We start from the raw sequence: 21,066 nt of genomic DNA on the forward strand, positions 1-21,066 counted from the left end.
AACAAAAAAAAACAACAATAAAGTTCTCATATAAACACTGATGCAAATCACAACCATCTATTTGTTCATGTGTCTGTGGGTCAGTAATGTGGGCTGCTGCGCTGGGTGGGCCCACTTGGGCAGACCCATGTAGCAATGCTCATATGATAGCTTAGTGGTGGTTGGGTAGTCTCAGCCTTACATGTCTGGAGCTGTCGGCTGGCATCCGGGGCACCTCAGCTCTCCTTCACCTGGCTTTTCCAGTGGCTAACTCAGCTGTGTTCTATGAGGCAGCAGCATTCTAAGAGGGTAAAAGTGCAATCCAGGTTTCAAGGATCAGAATACATGGTCTACTTCCACCATGGTGGAAATGATTCAACTCCTCAATAGGAGGAGCTACAAAGGATTTGCACACATTTTACACTACTATGATCTGCTCTCTACCATAATCTTTCACATCGTGAAAGTGCTGTCACCCTCACAAGACAACAAGAAGTCACTCAGTCACAGAGAGTGTCATGCTCAAAGTCCACCATCTCGTGATTTGTGTTCTCACACAATGCCTGGTCCCAAATCAGAGCCATGTGTTTCAGGAGACTGATGTCACACTGCCCCACCTTTGATGCTTAATTTCTTTATCAGTTACCCATTGCTGCATAGAAAACCACAGCTAAATTTAGTGGCTTAACACATTGTCTTTGCTTACAATGCTGTGGTCAGGAATTTGGCCTTGGTCCAGCTGGGAAGTAGATCTGCCAGCTTTGCTTGTAGTGGCTCAGGCAGCTTACTCAGGGGTGGGGGCCTAGGAAGGCCTTACTCATGTCTGTGGATTGGTGCTGACTACTGGCTGAGGCACCTCAATTCTTCCCCATGTGGTCCCTCCACCCCATGGGCTCAAGTTTGTTCATACGGTCGCACTCCAGGAGTACACGGGTTACACTAGTGTTAGAGGGAACTGATCTAAGGTGACTGTTATAAGTCAGTCACCTTAGATCATAAGATCAGGCCAAATTCAAACAGGACCCATCTCTTGATCGGAAGTGTGACAGGCATGTAAGACTACTGAATGTGCCATGCCATTAGCTCTGCTTCTAGGGTCTGTTTTATCCCTTGGATTTTAGTCTTTCTGTGTATCAAAAAAAAAAAAAAAAAATGTAGAGGCTTAATGCTATTGTTTCTATTGCAAATTGGATTTTCTTCTAGTGTGTAAAAAGTCATGGGCAGACCAGCTTACTACAGTCAAGGCTCGAGGCTACAAGAGTCTCAACCAAAAACTTGGGATGTCAATGGGCCCCCATCCTAGCTAGATCAAATCCCTAAGGATGCTCTCCTCAGGGGCATGAGCTAGCTGAGTTATCTGCTTCACTTTTCACCCTCTTCACAGCTGCCTCTGCTCAGTTCTCAGACCTCACCATCTGTACAGCTTGGCAACCCACAGATGCTTCTGGGGAAACACTGTTGTCCCTGGTATTCATGTCCCACACAATACTCTACAGAGGAAACACAGCCTTCAGTGTCCAGTCTCTCTGAGGCCATATCCTTTATGTCTGTCCTTCTCCTCAGCCTTCCAGAAGTGTCTGTTGTCACCGTTGATGCTAAGCGTAGTTGTGACAGGGATCTCCAATGGGAGATGGGTCTGTGTGAGTTTCATAGGCAGAAGGACACTTCCACAGTTTCCACATGGTCATGTTTGCTTCTAGTCTTTTTTTCTATACAGGTACATGCCAAATCTCCTGTTCCCTTTGCCAGTGATATTCCTCAAAGGACCTTCATTCCTAGAAAGCACTTTAGAGACAAATCCATGCAATACTTTGAGCACAACTCAAATTCCCTTGCTAACTTGTGCACCCTAGCCTTCTCCAAATGCTTGTACCCCACACACTCCCCTGACCCAGGAGGAGCCTGAAGTAAGAGAGCTTCCCCTGTTAAGGAGCTTCCCCTGACTGCCACAAGTTAGAGGCACAACCTTTGTAGACCAAGGACCTAGAACCCCTTTTCCCATTGTAAGTAACAAAATAAGGAGAGAATCCCTTTTCCCATCCATGGGTAAGGCAAACCTTTCACTGGCAAAACCCTTTATCCCCACCTTCCCTGGATCCCCGCCAGAACTGGGTCTTACAGGCCTCCACCCAACTGGGGCCAACCATTCTTGTTCTCAGAGGGTTCCGTCCACCTGCAGCAAGGGCACCAGAACCTCTGACGGTGTGGTGGGGATGGCAGACACATGTAACCACTCATGCCTTCCTCTCCTTCTCCAATACAGGCTGCGAGAGCACCACCGGGCCACCATCAAGGTCATCCGGCGCATGCAGTACTTTGTGGCCAAGAAGAAATTCCAGGTGAGTCCTGGAAGAATCCATCCATACTCCCACACCCCTTTGCAACCCCTGTGGCACCACAAGCCCCTTGGGCTTCCCTACCTAGGAGGGAGGCCACTCAGGCAGACCTGTCCAGGATCAACCCCTCACCTTCCAACGTCCCGTGAAAACAGTGCCATTCCTAGGAAGCCTCCTCTCCCCAAGAGAACAGGCCCCTTGGAGGATACTTCCTTAAAGCCCGGTTTAAGCACCCTTCTTCCTCACTAATCAAGGGCAGCAGTCTCATGGGCTCACCATACCCTGCTATGGGTCACACAAGCTTGCATAAGTGACAGATAGGCAGATGCCATCAGAATGACCAGAGAGGGCCCCAGGTACCTGGGGAAGGAAGTGAAGCTATCCTTGGCCAGCACAGTGCTCCTGCTCTCCCTGCCACTACCCCCAGCCCATGTGGTCAGGAGGGGGAGAGGATTCCTGACTGGGCAGGGCTGCAGCTCTGGGCTTCTAGTAGCCCTCAACAGCCCCTCCTGAGCCTGCAACATCCAAGGCCTGTAAGGGATGGCCGTGGTGGCAGGCAGGACTCCTCTCCTGCAGGGACAGCCCTCCAATAGAGGCCATGGGGAGGGGGAGACTTCATCTTTACTTTGAGAACAGTATGTAGCTATAGGAAACAGGTACCCTTGAGGGGAGAGGTCATCCTTTTTCCAGAAGACCCTCATCACCAACCTGGAGGATTATCTACCTGAGTTCCTCACCAAATATATGGTGGCCCTGCACCCAGCTCCAGGTGACTCCTGTACCAGGCTGTGAGGTTGAGACAGACCAGCTGACGGTCCCCTCAGTACAGCCCTACCCTGGGCCCTGGGACAGCCACCCACAGCCTCTAGACTCCATGAGCATTTTGGACAAAGGATTCCCCATGCAACCCTGAGTGAGTTTATTCCCGTCTGTACTGACAGTAGGAGCCCATGGCATTGGTATCACCTCATGCACACCCGTTTCATCCATCCTTGTTCACAACAGTCTCCTGTAGCAGCAACTGCCACCACTATCACCATCACGAGCCCTGAGAGTAGACCCTGCCTGTGTGGGCCTAGTGCTTGCCCACCGCTGAGCTCCCCCCACTAGCAGAGTAGCATGTGGCCCCTCCCTAGTCGCCAACCACCTCGAAGGTCAGCTAGCACATAGCAGTACTGTAGTGGCTATTAGGACTCAGCTGGACCACACTGCCCACACTCTCACCGGCCCTGGGGCTGCTCTTTGTGGAAACAAATAAAAGCTCCTCTCAGCCGGCACCAGGAAGTCTGCCCAGTGACGTCCTGGGGACATCTGGTAACCCTGTGGATAGGGCATCTGGACACTGTGCCCCCCACCCCCAGCCCTTGTGGAGGCCCTACCTGTCACCGTGGCTACTGGGTGGGAGTTGACACAGAGCATGGGGGCTGCCTGCTGGCTGTACAAGTGGGAAAGGAGCTACAGGAACCCTTTGGGGTGAAGCATGGCAGGACTGTCCCCAAGGGGAAAGGACCTGGTGTGTCTTCCTTGCTGGGGAACAGCTTGGCAGTGACAGCTAAAACCCCCATTGATGTTACCCCAGTGAAGCAGAGGGTCACGAGGGATCTCCAGGGTCACAATCATCCCCAGCCTGAGATAGTGGCTCCCTGTAGGCACACAGCAGCACCCCTGACACGGAACAACCTGGAACTTGCTCAGACTTGTAGGACTGTGCTAGGGTGGATGCTGGTCTCCCTAGGAGTTGCTTCCACGACCCAGGGACACCTAACCAAAGACAGAGACCCTCATGTTTCCCAATTCAAGCCAATAGATCAACCACAGCGACCCACACAGACTTGTCACTGTGACACAGACAAGAAAACTGCCTGCTGGCATGGGTGCAAATTCTGGAGGAAGACTTCCAGGCTAGGGTCCCCTGTTCTGCTGCAGTCCTAACAGTGGCCCAGGAAGTTTCCAGAGCATGGCAGAAACTTTTGCCTCCCTACCCTGCATCTCCTCAGTGTCCCAGGATGGGAGAATCATGAATAAACTAGGCAGCAGATGACCTTTTGGGGATAGAGGATTCTGAGCAAGGACAGAGGCTGGGGTTCCCTCTAGGAACTAGCTCTTGTTGCCTGGGGGGGTTACATGGAGGGGTGGGAAGCAGGAGGTCCCCAGAGAGCAGGAATGAGTAGGGTGAGGGGGTAGAGCCTTTGGCAGGGAGGGGTTTATGGGGCCCCAGCTCTTAAGGCGTCCTCACTTCCTGACATCGGCCTATCTGCCCACCTATACCCTCTCCACCCCAACTGGCCTTGGGCTGCCAGCATGGTGAATGGCTCCCCTGTCTCCCTTGCTGGCAGATCAGTCCCTGACCTGCACCCCAAGAAGCCCGAGTCTCTTAGGCCATCAAGTTTGTCTTGAATAATCCCCATCCACAGTCAGTCAGGCTGGATAGGCCAGCTCATCTCTGGGTCCCACTGTAATAGGAATCCTAGCTCTGGAGGAAAAACCAAGGTGATCTCTCCAGCCAGGACCCAGGCAGACACTTCACTGAGGCTTCACCAGCCCTGACCAGAACCTGGCAGGGAGCTGGGTGAATCCAAAATAATCTCAACAACCTGGATACTGTAGTGAGTCTGGGGGGAACTTCTGTCCTTCCTGGCCTTTGGCCTGCTCACCCCACCCAGGTTTCTGTAGAAATGCCCTCTCTCATCATATAAGGCATACTAAATCACATGTCAGCAGAGACTTCTAACACACATACCCGCACACACGTGGATGCAACGGCCTCTGGCTCCAAGGCTATCAGGGGCCAATAGAAGCATCTGTCCACCCCAGCCCAGGTCTGTACCACCTTAAGCCGTGGCCCAGCTTGTTCCAATGCCCCTCTCCCTCACCTATCCCATGCCTCACTTTGAACTCCCCAGTAGAAGGCAGTGACCCCAGCTCATGATGATGGTGCTCTCTGAGTGCTGAAGGATGCACCCCGCTCTTCCATGGGTCTTTGGAGCAGAGTGCTCTGCTCTCCCCATGGCTCCCAGACCATCAAACACTGCTTGGCCTAGCTGCTGCTCTCTCAGGAGACCCTTACTCAAGGCCCCCGAGAACAAGGCCTTATGAGAATCAGCCTGATTGTGAGAAGTTTAATCTTCTCTATTGTGGTCTTTGCTAATGTCACCATCTGGACCTGGGCCCCACAAATGGGGTCAGAGCTGGCATAAGACTTGGGAACTCTATGGTCACCTGCCCTGCCCCATATGGCCTCAGGCCTACTGTGGGACCCCCAGCAGGTATCTGCCACCTCCCTCCTCTGCAAACATAGGGGCTGCTGTCCAAAAGTGTGTCCAGGATCAGCCTCGGATACAGGCAGAGAGGGGATGTGGAGAGCTGTGTTTCCCACACAGTGGGTCAGCTCTTCCTGAGGCTGAAACTAAGGGGCTAGTATCCTGGAACAAAAACAGCAGGTCCTGACAGTACAAGGTAAGAGGACTGCAAGGACTCCCAAGGTCAGAATGACACTTCAGAGACTCCAGAGACTAAGCCAATGGTTAGGGATCTGTAGAGGATGAACTGACAATGCAGGGCCTCAGAGGCCAAGCTGATGGCCTAGGGGACCCCAAAAGGGTGAGCTTATAGCCCAGGACCTCCAAGAGGCTCAACTGATGGTCAAGGATTCCCCAGCCTATGGTAGCCAAGCCATGGAGACAAGCTCTGCTGCACATGTACTCTGGGGCCAGGCCTGCCCTATGGCTGTCCACATCACTGTCTGCATTTAGAGCTGAGCCTGCAGGACACGGGGGAGTGACGCGTGTCTTTCTGGCCTGCAGCAAGCACGGAAGCCCTATGACGTGCGGGATGTCATCGAGCAGTACTCTCAGGGCCACCTCAACCTCATGGTGCGAATCAAAGAGCTGCAGCGAAGGTGGGCACAGGTGGAGTGTGGGGACATGGGTACCTGGGGGCCACCATGGTATATTCATTCCAGCTGGCCCTGCTCTAGCCTCACAGTGGGCATTGTCTGCTCCAGCCTTGGCTGAGCTGAGGGAGAGAAAGAACCTTGAGTTGTCCCCAAGACCTACCTCCCAAGTCTCACCCATTCAGGGGTCTGACCCCCTATGGCTCTACCCACTGCTGAGTCTGTAGGTAGGGACTCTGACCATTGGGAAGCAGCATATTCTAGAATTCTGGCTTGGATCCTTGTCCCCTTGGAAATGGCCTAGTCCTTGGGATCCATGGTGGGCTAGCCTGGGAACCTAGTTCCATGTGTTACAGGTTACCCAGTCCTAGCCACAAGTGGGGCCAGGCATTTAGGGCCTCCTCCATGGCTGACCCCACTTGCCCCAACCAGGGAAGAGGTCTAAAAGATGATGTAGGTGCTACCCCTCATCCCTGAGCTTCCTGCTGGTCCTTTTAGGTATATGAGCTCCTGTGGCCCAGGAACCTCCTGCAGGTCCTGGGGGTCAGTGCTATGTGGCCCCCAGTTGGGTGGGCAGATCTGCCTGTCCAATGGTACCTGGGGCTGGGTATGAGCTATTCTCCATCTCCTTCCCTTTCAGGTTGGACCAGTCCATTGGGAAGCCCTCCCTGTTCATCCCCATCTCAGGTGGGTTCTGCCTGGGGCTAGACATGGCAGTCCATGCTGGCCTCTCTCACCTCTTTCCTCTTCTCACCATCAGAGCAGGCATTAGGGCCTCCACAGTGTATGATGTGCAGCAAAATCAGGCAGAGGGGCAGACAGATGCCACCCTGAGGAAGGTAGCCAGGGCCATACTTTAGCAAAGAATTTGCAGGTTATTTGAGGATCCCCTTTGGTCTCTGAATGACAGATTTCTGAACATGGAAATCAGGCTCTGGGTGTGGAAGTGTGACCTGAAGGCTACCTTTGCAGGAGGGGTCTTAGTGCTGCAGGGCCCTGGGCTAGGGTCTAGGTAGAGTGAGCAATCACCCCCGGTCTGGGGCTGTTGGCGTGGACTCTGGTTTGGAGGAGGCAGCCCTGTGCATGCCAGTTTTCTGGCTTGGCCCAGCTCCTCAGGTCCTCTAGGCAGAGTCTGAGTCATGCCAGGGAAGGATGGGGGAGGTTCGTTCTTTGGAGGACCCTGGCCAAGGTTCTAATAGAACCTCACAGCACAGGCTCATGTGGCAGGGCTGCTGGCCAGCAGGATTCCCTGGCCTGGCGCAGGGCCCAGTGTCATGAATCTGCACAGCAGGCAGCCCTGGGCCAGGTGTATCCCACCCCACCTGACAGCCCCCAGAGATCCCCAGAGGTCTCCAAGCTGGGGCACAGGGACAGAACCAAGGTCTACACTGTCCCCCCAATGGACTACTGCCTAATGTCCCCCCACCAGGAGAGCACTTTAGAAGATGGGCATTGTGGCACACACCTGTAATTCCTGCACTCTGGGAGATTAAGGCAGAAGGATCGCATGTTTGAGCCCAGCCTAAGTAACTCAGCAGGACCCTGTCTCAAAATTTGAAAAATTCAAAAATGGCCTGGCATGTAGCTCAGTGGGAAGGACCTGGATTCAATCCCCAGTATCAGAAAGAAAGAAAAGAAAAGAAAAGAAAAGAAAAGAAAAGAAAAGAAAAGAAAAGAAAAGAAAAAAGAAAAGAAAAGAAAAGAAAAGAAAGAAGGAAGGAAGGAAGGAAGGAAGGAAGGAAGGAAGAAAGAAAGAGAAAGAAAGAAAGAAAGAAAGAAAGAAAGAAAGAAAGAAAGAAAGAAAGAAAGAAAGAAAGAAAGAAAGAAAGAACAAAAACAAATGGCCTTGTAAGTTCAGGCCTGTTGACCCTTAGCTAACTCCCCCTGGCCATTCTGCTCCCTAAGTCAGTCAGGGATCACCTCCCCTCCCAACACACATCCCTGATATCAGTGCTTTACCCCTCCAGAAAAGAGCAAGGACCGTGGCAGCAACTCGATCGGTGCCCGCCTGAACCGGGTGGAAGACAAGGTAGGCTCGAGCATCTGGCCCAGTGGGCCAGCGTGGTCAGCGTCCTCAGGGCCAGCTCAGTGGCCCTGAGGGCAGTTTCTCACTCGCCTACTCTTTCTTGAGTGTGTATTAGACAGGGCCACAGGATGTGTGGGCCCCTCCTTCCTTCCAAGTTCACTGTGGCCCACACATCCCTTCCCTACTTGGGGCTTAGCCACCTGGCTGGGTATCTATTCCCCCGAGAAGGGGCCTGGCCAGGCTGGTTTCTGGTCCTCTGATAACTGGTGACTTTAAAGGCATGGTGCCTGCCAATCTCTCCCTGGAGTCCTCAAGACCCTCCATTGCCATAAGGAAATCAGGCGCCTTTCTGCTGGCTGCTTTCACCTGGCTAACCCAGGCCTATAGTCCTGCCTCTGTCCTGAGTGGAGGGACTGAGACATTGAGGCTGGCACACTGGGCCCTCCTCATGACCCACTCTGTCCTGCCACCTCCTCTGTCTTCTGACTGCACCTTGAGTGGGGGGTGGAGATAGTAGCCTGGTATTTGGCTTCCTGTAGGTCCAGCTGTCTGAAGCCTTTGCTTTGGGCAGGCCAGGGCTCAGGGGACTCAGCCTGGCTGGGGACTGGTTCATGGGAAGGGGCGCTTTCTGCTTATCTTGGACCCGACTGTACTGGGGAGGGCTCAGCTCAGGATGGGATGATGGGTTGTCCCGGCCCCACCCTGTCAGGCCACATTCAACCTCCACCAGAGGGTCTTAACTAGGGTCACAGGTGTCCAGGTAGGATGCAGCACCTCTGGCAGCTCCTCTGTGGCCTGGCTGCCCTCTGCTCCCAAATGCCAGGGCCTAAATTGGCTGGGCCACAGGGATGCCCTACTGCCTGCCAAGCTTACCCACTGTCACCAGCCTCTCAGCGCAGAACTTCTACACAGGGTGGCCCAGGAGCCACAGGAGTTTCTGGACCCAGGGAGGCCCTTTTTCAGGGTAGGCCCAACCCACTGCTGCCCTTTGAAGTCTGTGGTTTGAGGCGGGCTTTTATCTTGCTGGGCAGCTCGTCTGTCTACATGGATTTTATCTGAAGTTACTGAGTGGCTAAAAATAGAGGAATTTCAGTTGGGCAGGGAGTGCTGCCTGCCGTGCTGGGTTGCCCAGCAACACCCAGCCCTGGCTCACTTCCAGTTGCTGCAGTGGGGCAGGTGGGCCTGGCTGGCCCCACGCAGGAGTGGCTCTGTTTCTGCTTTGCCCAACCTGGCCCCGGGTGAAGCCTCCCCTCCCCACCTGCACAAACTGCCCCTAGCGCATGATGGCCATGTTTCCCTAGAGCAGTAAAGGAATCAAGCAGAGGAAGGGCAGGCTGGGCTCCAGGTGCCTGAGACCCTAACTTTGGGCCTGGCCTGCTTGGCAGTATGTCCCCACACCTGGGCCCCACAGGAGGACCTGAGCAGGCCTGAGCAGGGTGGTATCATGGCCTTTGCCAAGGTAAGTGACACAGCAGGAGTTGGTGCCCACCTGTCAAGGTGGAACCAGAGGCCCAGGAGTCATCAGCTCACAAGATCAGGTTCAGCAGCCTGTAGGCCTGGTCTCTGCACTCTGAGAACAAGGATGACCTTGGCTTTCCTCTTTGCACATGAACCCAGTGACTGGAGGCTGGTGCACCAGAGTAGCAGGACTCCTCCCTGTGCTGAGTGCAGGCCGGGCATGTCTAGACAGCAAAGGAAGTTGTGAAAGAGCCACAGCATAATCCCCAGCTCCCAACTCTACCTCCTCACTCAGCCCATGTGTGTCCCTGGTCAAGGCAGCTCTGCTGTCTCCCATCACTGGCCCGCATCGTGATGGCCTCTCTCTGACAGCACAGACTGAGATATGTAAACCCACCCACCCACCCCTAGAAGCTCTGTGAGCAGCCCCCACTGCCATTCCCTCACTACCTGCAGTATCCTGCCAGGTCTAGTTCTAATCCCCTCCCTGACTTCCAAGGCCTTTCTTATGGCTCTGCCCACTGCCCTGTGGATCACTGACCCCTCCCCTGAAGCTAAGACCAGGAACCTGGTGTCCTCTGAGGGAGGACAATGGGTGGCAGACAGTATCTCCTGAAAAGTGCCCCCTCTTCTCAGGCTTTAGTCATGGCCATCTGTGGCCTACTGGTGTCTGAAACCAAGGTCAGTGTGGTGGGCAAAGGTGGGTCAGCACTGGCCTCGGGCGACAGAATTACATCCCTGCGTTTCATCAGCTCTGACACACAAAGGCCCGTGTTTTCAGGAGTCTCTGGTCCTTGCAGGCAAGGCACAGGGACAAAGCTGGAACCAAATGACAAAGCCCTCAGCCTCAGCACTGCCAGACTCTAGGTCAGGGTTGCCAGGGTGCTGGGAGAATCTGCAGCAGGGGGCTTCCCGGACACTTCTTTTCTGCCCCCGCCCCCTGTCTGACTTGGACCCAAGCTGTTCGTCAAGGGGCCATTGGAGATGCACTGACCCGAGTGGCGGCAGCTTCTGGCAGCATTGCCTCCACCCATGGCAGCCTGCCCAGCCCCTCTTCTTCCAATGACTGCTTCCCCCATAGGGACAGACCCTGGGAAAGGGCTTCTCTGGGCCCAAAGGACACAGTGGCATGGCCTGGGCCTCACATTATCGCAGTTATCAATGTAGCCATCGGGACCATAAACAACCCAAGTGCAATCCTGCTGACCTCAGGAAGCAGGGGACAGGAAATCCCTCAGAGACTGGCGGGCCCACAGCAGATTCAGTGCCCGCCTGGCCAGCCAACTCCAGCCAGAGTCCCTGGGCCTTCCCCACCCAACCCTCCCCTCACTTCCCATCCGCCAAGCTGGACATGGGGCCAAGGCAGTCAAGGCTGCAGCCCCCAGATCCTCACTCTTGAAGTGAGTCATTTCCCAGGCTGGATTATCCAGCTGCTGGACCAGGACCCAAGGGAAGCAGAGAATGGGCCTTGGAGACTTGCAACCAGCTACCCCCCACTTTCGGGAGGGGATCATTCTGAGGGCCAGGGCAGCTTCACTTGTCCACTTGCAGGGAGTCACCCAAAGAAGCCCATTGAGCTTATCCAGGGCTGCCTCAGTTTCCCTGATAGGGGGCCCCCTCCACCCTTATGTCTGGGCCAGGGACCCACCCAGGAGAGAGGGGCCCTATGGACTCCCTTGCAAAGACTCCAGAGTTGTGTGAAACTCTTGCTCAGCAGTGGGCCATCTCTGCTCCAATTCAGAGCCCTCTGCTTATCCTGCAGGATGGCCCCATCTCTGAGACACTGACTACCTCTGCATCTGGCCTGGCCACAGGCTAAGACTTATGTTCCCATGTACACCCTTAAACTCAAGAACCTCCTCAAATCTCAGACCTGCTCCCAGCTGCCCTCCCTCTACTGTCAAATGACAGGCTTGAACTGTTGGTGTGCTCATGTTTAAAAATCCACAAGCTGCTTCATACTCTTTCAGCTTTCAACTTATATTGTTATCTTCTTTATTTTGAAGAGGGTTCTTATTTGCCCAAATAAATTCCCTCTCATAGGTGGGTAACTAAAGCCAAAGAAGTTTCTCGGTCACCTGAGTGTACACAGCTAGTGAGGCAAACAGCTGGACTCCAAGGCCGTATGCAAGGGTAGGCAGAGCTGAAGTGGAGAGGGATGGCAGGAATGAGAAAGTATTCATAAACATAAGGGTTCCTTTGAGAAGAGGCTGGGGCCAACACGGAGGGTCAAGGCTAGGGGAGTGCAGTGGTGGTCACGGGGAGGGACTGTCAGGCAGGTGCAGGTTGCCTGTCATCCAGCCGCAGGATTTGAAAGAGCACCTACAAATGGCCCCTACTGGGCCTTCCCCTTCTCTCTGAGGAGCCCACTAAGCAAGCCATGCCCATCTTCCTCCTAACCTGCATTCTCAGATTTTCCCAGGCCTGCCATGGTGTTTATGTTGGGCCTTGTTTATTTTGCAATCGAAGTTCAGGCTGCTATGCTGATATGAGCAGCACAGAAGGCTGGGAGATTTTCTTTCTTCTCTGTTTTTGCGGGAAATGTTCATGGCTTAGAGCAGAACATAGGAGTGCTGGGTTTCCAGGCCCCAGTTCAGAGAGCATCTAGTGGGGAGCCAGCACCCACACACATCCCTTGCACCTAACTCTGACTCCCTTACCACTAGCTGTCCACTGCGCTGTGCACCCAATGTGAAGTCTACCCTAGACACTGCCACTCTGCCCCTCATCCCAGATACAGTCCTCTGCCCATCATGCTTACAAGCTAAACAGCAGGCTTTGCCATCTCCGCCAGCTCCTCTGCGTTGCCCCAAAAGCTGCCTCAATGCTGCTCATCCTTGTTCTCCAGCCCTATGTCCTGCTGAGTCTAGGCTTTTATCTTCTCTCGCTTGGATTATTTATCTAGCCATCACTGCAGACTCCAGGTCCTCACATTGTATATTATTTCTTAAACATTGCCGAAGTCCATTTGCTAATGTTTTGTTCAGAACTTCTGCATCAATACTTCTGTGTGAGATTCATGCACAACACAGCTTCCCTCTCTTACCCTGTCCTCATCAGGTTTTAGTTATACATTCATGGGACCCTCACACACTAAGATAAGAAGTGTTCCCTCTTTTAGTACATACTGGGATATTTTGTGTAAGATTAGAATATTTTTTTTCACTTGAATGTTCGGTGGAACTTAGAGGCAAAGCCATCTAGGCCTGCTGTTCTCTTTGTAAGAAGATTGTTAATTATTCAGTGGCTCTAAGGGTTATTGGCTGTTTTGGTTTTCTGTTTCTTCTTATGTCAGTTTTGAAAACTGGTATATTTGAGGAATTTATATGTTTTATCTTAGCTTTCAAATTTATTGGCATTTATTACTTTGATGTCTATAGCATCAGTATTTTGCCCTCTTTTTATCCCCTACATTATTTGTGTCTTTACTGTTTTTCCTCAATGGTCAGCAAGGCTTGCAGCTAATCACCAATTTTATTAATATTTCCATCCAACGTTTGGCTTTGTTGATCCTCTGCTGTAGCTTTTATTTTGTTTCATTCATTTTTCTTTATTTTCTCCCTTCTATTTACTTGGCCTTAATATATTGCTTTTCTCCAACTTCTTACATAATTTTCAGACTTTCTATATTTCTAAGGTATTGAAGGCAATAGCATAACTATTTAGAACATTTAAGGCTATAAATTTTTCCTTTAAATATCACTCAAACTGCATCCCACATATTTTAATAAATAGCATTTAGTTTTAATTTTCATTCAGTTACATCATTTTCTAATCTCCACCATGACCTCTTGTCTGCCCCAGGAGTTATTTTGCTGTGTGGTTTTTGTCACTGTTATTACTGTGGTAGAACTTTCTAATAATATTGCTCTGTTGTCAGAGAAAGGGGTCCGTGTGATATCAATCCTTTGGAATGTTTTGAAATATGGCTTATGGTAAAATATATGGTCCATTTTTGTTCTGTACTTGAAAAGAATGTGTATTCTGAAGTTGTCGAGTGTGGGGTTGTGTTTATACCCACTAGAACAAGCTTGTTAATTGTTTTGTTCAAATCTTCTATATCCTCCTCGGAATGTCTTTATCTACTTGATCTATCATTACTGAGAAACTGTAGGGTAAACTTCTGTTTAACTTTCTAAGAAAGTTCTTAACTGTTTTCCAAAGGGATTTTTGTTTTCCCACCAGTGATGTATAAAGGTTCCACTTTCTCCTGCGCCTTGCAATGACATGGTATAGTTAATCTTTTTTTAATTTAGCCCTGTTAGTGAGTATGTAATGGTATCTCATTGTGGTTTTGATTTGCATTTCCCTAATGACTAATGATGTTGAGCAACTTTTCATGTGCTTATTAGCCATTCATAGACTTCTTTGGTGAAATGTTTATTCAACTCTCCTGCCCATTTTCTAATTAAGTAGTCTGTTCTATTATTGAGTTGCAAGAGTTTTTTTTAATATATTCTGGATACAAGTCCTTTATCAGATGTATGACTTGCAAACAGTTGCTTCTATTCCATGGCTGTCTTTTCATTTTCTGAATTGTGTCTTTTAAATCACAGAACTTTTTAATTTTAATGAAGCCCAATTTGTCTTTTCTTACATGGTTCATGCTTTTAATGTACTAAGTCCTCGTCGCTTAATCCAAGGTTATAAACATTTTCCTCTGTTTTTTTTTTCTTTCTAGAAATTGTAGAGAATTATCTCATACATTTAGGTCTATATTTATGTTCAGATAATAGAGGGAGGTAAATATTGAGATTAAGTCTAAATTTTTTGTTTCTGTTTTGTACGTACAGATATCTAGTTGCCCAGCACCTTTTATCAAAAAGACTTTTTCCTTCATCACGTTATTATGACATCTTTATCAAAAATCAAATAACCAAAACTGTGTGGGTTTCTTTGTGGATTCACAATTCTAGCTATTAGTCTATATGTCTAATCTTAAACCTACACTGTACTGTCTTGGTTATTGCAGCTTTACACTGTTTTGAAATCAAGTGGTATAAATCTTCTAATTTTATTCTCTTTTTTCAAATTGTTTTGTCCATTGTAGGATCTGTGAATTTTCATATAAATTTTAGAAACAATTTGTCAGTTTTTACCAAAAAAAGAAAAGAGCCTGCTAGGGTTTGATAGGCATTATATTGTATCTGTACATCCATTTGGGAAAAATGGGCATGTTAGTAAAATTGAGTCTTATAATCCAGGAACATAGTATGTTCTTCCATGTATTTGATCTACTTTAATTTCCTTCAGTGGTGTTTTGTGGTTTTCAGTGTATAAATTTTGCATTTCTTTTGTTAAATTTATTCATAAATATCGATCATGCTTTTTATTGAGGCATGACATTGTTTTCCTAATTTTACTTGTGAATTGTCCATTACTAGTATATAGAAATACAACTGGCTTTTAGTTTAATCTTGTAAACTATAAATTCATTCTTATTAATATTTCTTAGGATTTTCTACATATTGGATCATGTTATATGTGAAGAAAGATAGTTTTACTTCTTCCCTTCAGTCTGAATGCCATTGATTTCTTTCCTTCCTTCCCTCCATTCCTGCTTTCTTTTTCTTTCTCCTGCCCTCCCTCCTTCTTGCTTTCTGTCTCTTTCTCTCCCATGTTCCCCACCCCGACCCCCAGTTTTCACTGGTTTAAACTTCCAGTCCTGTGCACCTAGAAGCCAGAGCAGAGCTTGTAGGCAAAAGCATTATTTGTCTCCACCCATCATGATGTTAAGTTTTCAATAGATGCTTTTTATCAGCCTGAGGATATTTCCTTCTATCCCTAGTTATTAAGAGTGTTTATAATAAATGAATGCTTAACTTTTTTCAAATGCTCTTTCTGTATTTATCAAGATGATCACATAGTGTTTTTTTCCTTTATTCAATTGACATGGTATAATATATTAACTGATTTTGGAGTCTTAAGCCACCTTCACATTTCTGGAATAAATCCCACCTTGTCATGGTGCGTGATCCTTTTTATCTGTTGCTAAATTCATTTTACTAATATTTTGTTAAGAACGTTTGTGTCTACATAGATTCGAAAGGATTTTGGTCTGTAGTTTTCTTGTGATTTTTTTTTTAAATTCTGACTTTGAGATCAGATTTTAAAAGCCTCTTTTTAAAAATCCTAAAACCATATGTTCCGGATGGGTTCTTTGCAAATACTACATGACTGCATTTTAATGGTCATGTAATACATTTACACATAATGTCATTTCTATTGTATTTGGGTTGCTTCCTAGCAGTGCAGTTTGTGCTTTCCGCTTGTACTAAGTTTTTTAATGTTTCTTTTTATCCTCTTTCTTCCCACTTGTTGGGTTGATCATTTCTCATTTTTTTTGTCCTAAAGTTGTATATTCTATTAACATTCTTATAGGGCTTAACCTAGAGCATTTTACATGGTTATGCCCCAGCAGCAATTCTCATGGTTACGTATATCTATAATAAAACAAGGACTGTGAGACACTTTAACTATGGTCACTTTCCTCCTAACATACAGGTTTTGTTGTTTTGTTAACTACTAACTGTTAGTATTTGATACCATCAGTATTAAATTTTTCTCATCTGTCACTTGTCACTTTTTTAAGCTTTGCTATCTCTCATTTTTCACCTTAAACTTTACATCTAGCATCACTTTTTTTTTTCTGGTGGAAACATTCACTAGAATTTCCTTCAGTAAAGCACAAAATCTTTTAGATTTTATTTGAAAATGATCATTTTATCGTTGTTCTTTAAAAATATTTCTACCAAGGCTGGCCACAGTGCTACGTTCCAGTCCCAGGACTCTGGGAAGCTGAAGCAGGAAGATTGTAAATTTAATCCCACCCTGGGCATCCTAGCAACTAGCAAGACCCTCTCTTAAAATAAAAAGTAAATAAACACTGACGATGTAAATCACTGCAAAGGCCCTGGGTCCAATCCTCAGTACCACAAAGAAGAAATAAATAAAACACACCAGTTATCATATCTAGGCCCACTGCCAACAAAGTTGAATTGTTTTCGGGCTTTCATTGTTACCATGGAGAAAAAGACAAAAGATGAGTTTTGCTCCTGAGATTTCTTCTTCGGTTTGTCTTCTACTTTTTTTTTCTTTTTTTCTTTTTGGTTTTTTTTGAGACAGAGTCTCATTATGTAGTTCAGGCTGGCCTTGAATTCACTATATAACCTAGGCTGAACTTGAACTCTCAGAAATTCTCTTTCCTTAACCTCCCAAGTCCTGGGATTACAGACATGTGCCACCATGCCCAGCCGTCATGTTCTACATTTTTAATGGGCTGTGTTTTTGTTCACTCTACTTTGATTACCTTCATCTGTGGTTTGGTATCTTACATCAATTCTGTTATTTTTGTAAGTATCTCTTCAAATTTTGCTTTATTATCATGACTTGCTTCTGAAATTTTCATCAGACATGTGGCAAACCATCTCACTCTGTCTCCCAATCTATTTTTCTTTTTATATGACTATGTCTCCCTGCAGTGTATACTGGAAAATTATCTAATCTGTCTTCCAGTTTAATGACTATTTCTTCAATCTAGTATGCTGTTGAACACGTTCAGTGAATTTTAGATTTCAATTGTTTTTATTTATAGAAGTTCTGTTTAGTTTACTTATTACCTGGTAAGTCATTTTTATCATAGCTTACCCTTATATATTCAAACTGTTTAAAAATTTATTAAAGTGTTTTCAATGTGGCTATTTTATATTTAGTTTCTCTCCGTTCCTGTATATCTTTTTGTACTTGTGTTCCCTTTTAGTTTTACAGTGTCTCTTTCTGCTGATTCTCACTCATGGTATTTCATTTTTCTTTGCTTTTCTAAATGGTAATCTCATACATTTTAAAATTTATCTGTGGGAATTTTTGAGGCCTGATGTGAAGCTATGGCTATACACGTGGGTAATTTCCAATCAGAACTTAGTTCTAGGCTCAAAGTTTTCCAGACCACTCTAAGTAATATGGATTCAAGCTTCCAAGCTGAGCATGAATCAGCTTGTAGGCATGATTTCCCAGGACAAAAATTGTCCTTTTCCTTTTAGTCCGCTTTTCATTCCTGCGACAAAATACCTGACTTATACAATTTAAAGGAGGAAAGGTTATTTTCATAGTTTCCAAGGTGTCAGTTCATGGTTGGCTGGTTCTAAGGCAGAAATATCATGGTGGAAGGGTATGGCAGAGCCAAAGAGAAAGGGACCGAGGAACAAATAGACCTTCCAAAGTCACACTCTCAACAACCTACTTCCTCCAGGTAGGCCCTTCTGGCAGCCCGTTCCTCTGTGAGCTCACCAGTGAATTAATCTATTGACAAGGTTAGCACCCCTGTGACCTAATCACCTTTCCAAAGCCTTACCACTAAACACACAAACCTTGCAGGGGACATTTTTGATCCACCTCAGAACAAGTAGTAAGGCAGTTTTCTTTACAATTTTTCTTGGGAGTGAGTTACTTCTTGTTGACTCATACTGAAGGCGGAGCCTCCAAGCGCCCCAGTTTTAGGTAGTCTGTGCTATGAGACTTCCTACCTGAGGCAAGCCAGGCTTCGATGCCTGACCCTCCCTTCCTTGTGAGACTATGAAAATCAAAGCTGAAGTTTATAAAATGCTTTAGGCCCCTAAAATCTCCATGGCCTCCACAGTCACTACGTCCTCACTCTCATGATCTAACTTCCTGGTCAGCTCATTGGTTCTAGCCACAGATATATTTTTTAAATTTTCCAATAGCCACTTAAAAAAAAAAAAGAAAGAAATAGGTAAAATTAAAATTGCAGTAATACATTTTATAACCCAATGGATCCAAAATACTATGTCAATATATTATCAATATGAAAACTAAAACAAAATATGAACTTATTAAAATAGGTGACATTTTTTTTCCATTGGTCTTCAAAAGCCAGTGGAGTTTTACACTTATAGCAGGTCTTGATTCAGATGCTAAGTTTTCACGAGAACGACTTGGTCTGTATTTAGATTTCAAAACATATACAGTTGAAAAAGGAGATTCTTCTGCCTACGTGATTCCAAACATATGTAAAAGATTTCCAATAGCTCAGTGGAAGATCTGTGTTTAAGTTTATTCAAATCAAATCATTAAAATTCAGTTCCTCAGTCTCAGTAGCCACAATTTGAGGTCTCTGTAGCCACACATGGCTGGTGGCTAGGCTGTGGGACGGCGTAGACATCCTTGTGGGCGGGGAGGTGAGTACGCCTACTTCTGGCCCCAGTCAGGCTGGGAAATGCCAGTGGACACCAGGAGGAAGTGAGGAGTGCAGGTGAGGTGCAGCTGGGCAGGAAAGGGCATCTTGTGTGGCCCTGGCCCTTCCCCACCCCAGCAAAGACATATCCCCTCCTAAATCTCCCTGAAGCCCCCTTCCCTGAGTTCCCAGAACCTATGACCCATGCTTCTCCAAGGTCCCAGAGGACCACTAGCGTCAAATTCTGGTTCTTCATGACCAGATCAGTCTCCCAGGGACCTTGGCTTCCCTGGTGGAAGGTGATGCCAGGAAGCTACATTTCCAAGCTGACTTGTCTAACAGCACCACCACAGCTGCCTTAGATAGCGCACTACCGGCAGGATTGGTTGCATCAGAAAGTCAAAGTCAAGCAGCCTGAAGCACCGACGGCCCTGCCCGAGTCAGCCCAGTCCCCTCTTCTCCCCACTTGCCTCTGCTGCCCCCTCAACACTTCTCTCCTTGCTGCTGAGCTGCTCTTGAATGACATGGCCGTAAATAGGCGAAGGCGTGGGGCTCCGGCTGATCAAAGGGCTCCCTTTAGAAGCCCTCATTAGTTTGCTATTCTGGGAACTGGTTATTTTAAGGTTAGTGTATTTTTTCTTTCCTGAGGAGCCGTCTTAGTGCATGGTGGAGTCCTGAGGTGCTGGCCCTTCAGTCAAACCACACAAGCCCTGTTTTGTCTAGGGTTTCACAGATAAACCTATAATGAAAGCGATGTTTGACGCTGTGCCCCACCACCCATTTCTGGGCAGTGGGAGTGGGGGTGTGTGCCAGGGAGTCCCTGTTCGCAACTAGAACCCCAGAAGCTTGTAACCAGGGTAGAGCCCACTTCTGAAGGAGGGCCAGAGCCCTTAGGTCCAACCCCTCAGGGGATCTGGGAAACCGGCACAGCACCCCTCATTTTCTTGACTACCCCCAAGCCCCACCCTCAGGCTGCCTCAAGGCTTTAGGAGAGACTTTTCAGAACATTCCCCAGGTTTAGCCCCAGCCCCACAGGGAAGCTGCCAGCCACCAGCACCCAGGGAATGCACACACAGGTTGTACTGTACAGAAGTGACAGCAGCTGGCTGGAGGGTGGAGGAAAGGACCTCCGTGCGTCTTCCTGGTGAGTACAGGACTCCTGTAGTAACCTTGCTTCTAGCAGGACCCATGTGCCCTCTAGTCCTGCATCCCAGGCAAAGGGACTAAGGTCAGGGCATGTATACAAGGACTTTGACGGTTGCTAGTTTGTAGCCAGTGGGTTATGAGGCTTTCACCTGGCCTGGGTGTCCTGAGGCTCTATTTCCTGGCACTAGCAAGGGGGACAGGGTGATACCATGTGGGGATGGCCCTCAGGTGCTGCTGACCAAGATACCAAAATTACCATTCCATGAAACCACACAGCCCAGTGCTGAGCTGGAGAGGGGTGAGGGACCCAACAGCCTGCACCCGCCCCAGGTCACTTGGGCTGTGGACAGGTTGGACAAGTGGACAGCCCGCAGGCTGGATTCTGAGGGACAGGTGCTTATCACTTTGCCTGAAGGAGAGACAGGATGATGGTCTGTGCACGTCCTTTTCTCTTCCCCTATGGCAGTAACAGTGACAGTGATGGTAAACCTTTTTTTTTTAATACTAGGAATTAAACTCATGACCTTGCCCTTGCCAGGTAGGCACTGTACCACTGAGCTATATCCCAGGCCCCTGGTGAACCTTTTAGAGACTGAGGACCCCTTTTAGAGACCAAGGGTTGGTTTTTGCAACCCAAAACCCACTCAAAGTGCCAATACTGCAATTAAACCTGAATAGTGAGGTTTTAGTTTAGAAAAAACAACGCATACATTAACATCTTTTGTCTTGAAAGAAAAACACAATAACAGAGCTTTCAATGATACAAACAACTTTTGATGGAAAGGTAAAAGTTTGCATCTGGGGTGCTTTTGCACAATTAATGTGATCTTTGCTGTTGTACGCATGCTGATCATTTGTCAAACTTTCGCTGGGCCAACTTGGTTCGCATGCCGAAGAACAGGCTCTGAGTGTCCGATGCAGCACATGTGCCATAGGTTGGCCTAGACTGATTGTGGGTGGAGGTCAGTCTGAGCCACAAAGCTACCTCAGAAGCAAAGTGACTGCCCTTCTCCATTCGGCCTTCTGCCCTGGTTCCTCC

General features: G+C 48.1%; 1 protein-coding gene across 3 annotated transcripts in view; it reads left to right on the forward strand.

Moving 5' to 3' along the window:
- Positions 1 to 21,066, forward strand: part of Kcnq1 (potassium channel, voltage gated KQT-like subfamily Q, member 1) — a 331,994-nt gene that overhangs the window by 253,045 nt on the left and 57,883 nt on the right. For 2 of the 3 annotated variants that reach the window (XM_005384206.2, XM_013514208.1), the window contains 4 exons: positions 2,243 to 2,318; positions 6,119 to 6,213; positions 6,848 to 6,894; positions 8,175 to 8,236. In XM_005384206.2, coding sequence (XP_005384263.1) covers positions 2,243 to 2,318; positions 6,119 to 6,213; positions 6,848 to 6,894; positions 8,175 to 8,236 — 280 coding nt within the window. The remainder of the gene's footprint in view (positions 1 to 2,242; positions 2,319 to 6,118; positions 6,214 to 6,847; positions 6,895 to 8,174; positions 8,237 to 21,066) is intronic. The other variant, XM_013514209.1, reaches the window with a different exon arrangement.

This window comes from Chinchilla lanigera, unplaced genomic scaffold (assembly GCF_000276665.1).
Source record: "Chinchilla lanigera isolate Chin_1 unplaced genomic scaffold, ChiLan1.0 scaffold00021, whole genome shotgun sequence".
NCBI lineage: Eukaryota > Metazoa > Chordata > Mammalia > Rodentia > Chinchillidae > Chinchilla > Chinchilla lanigera.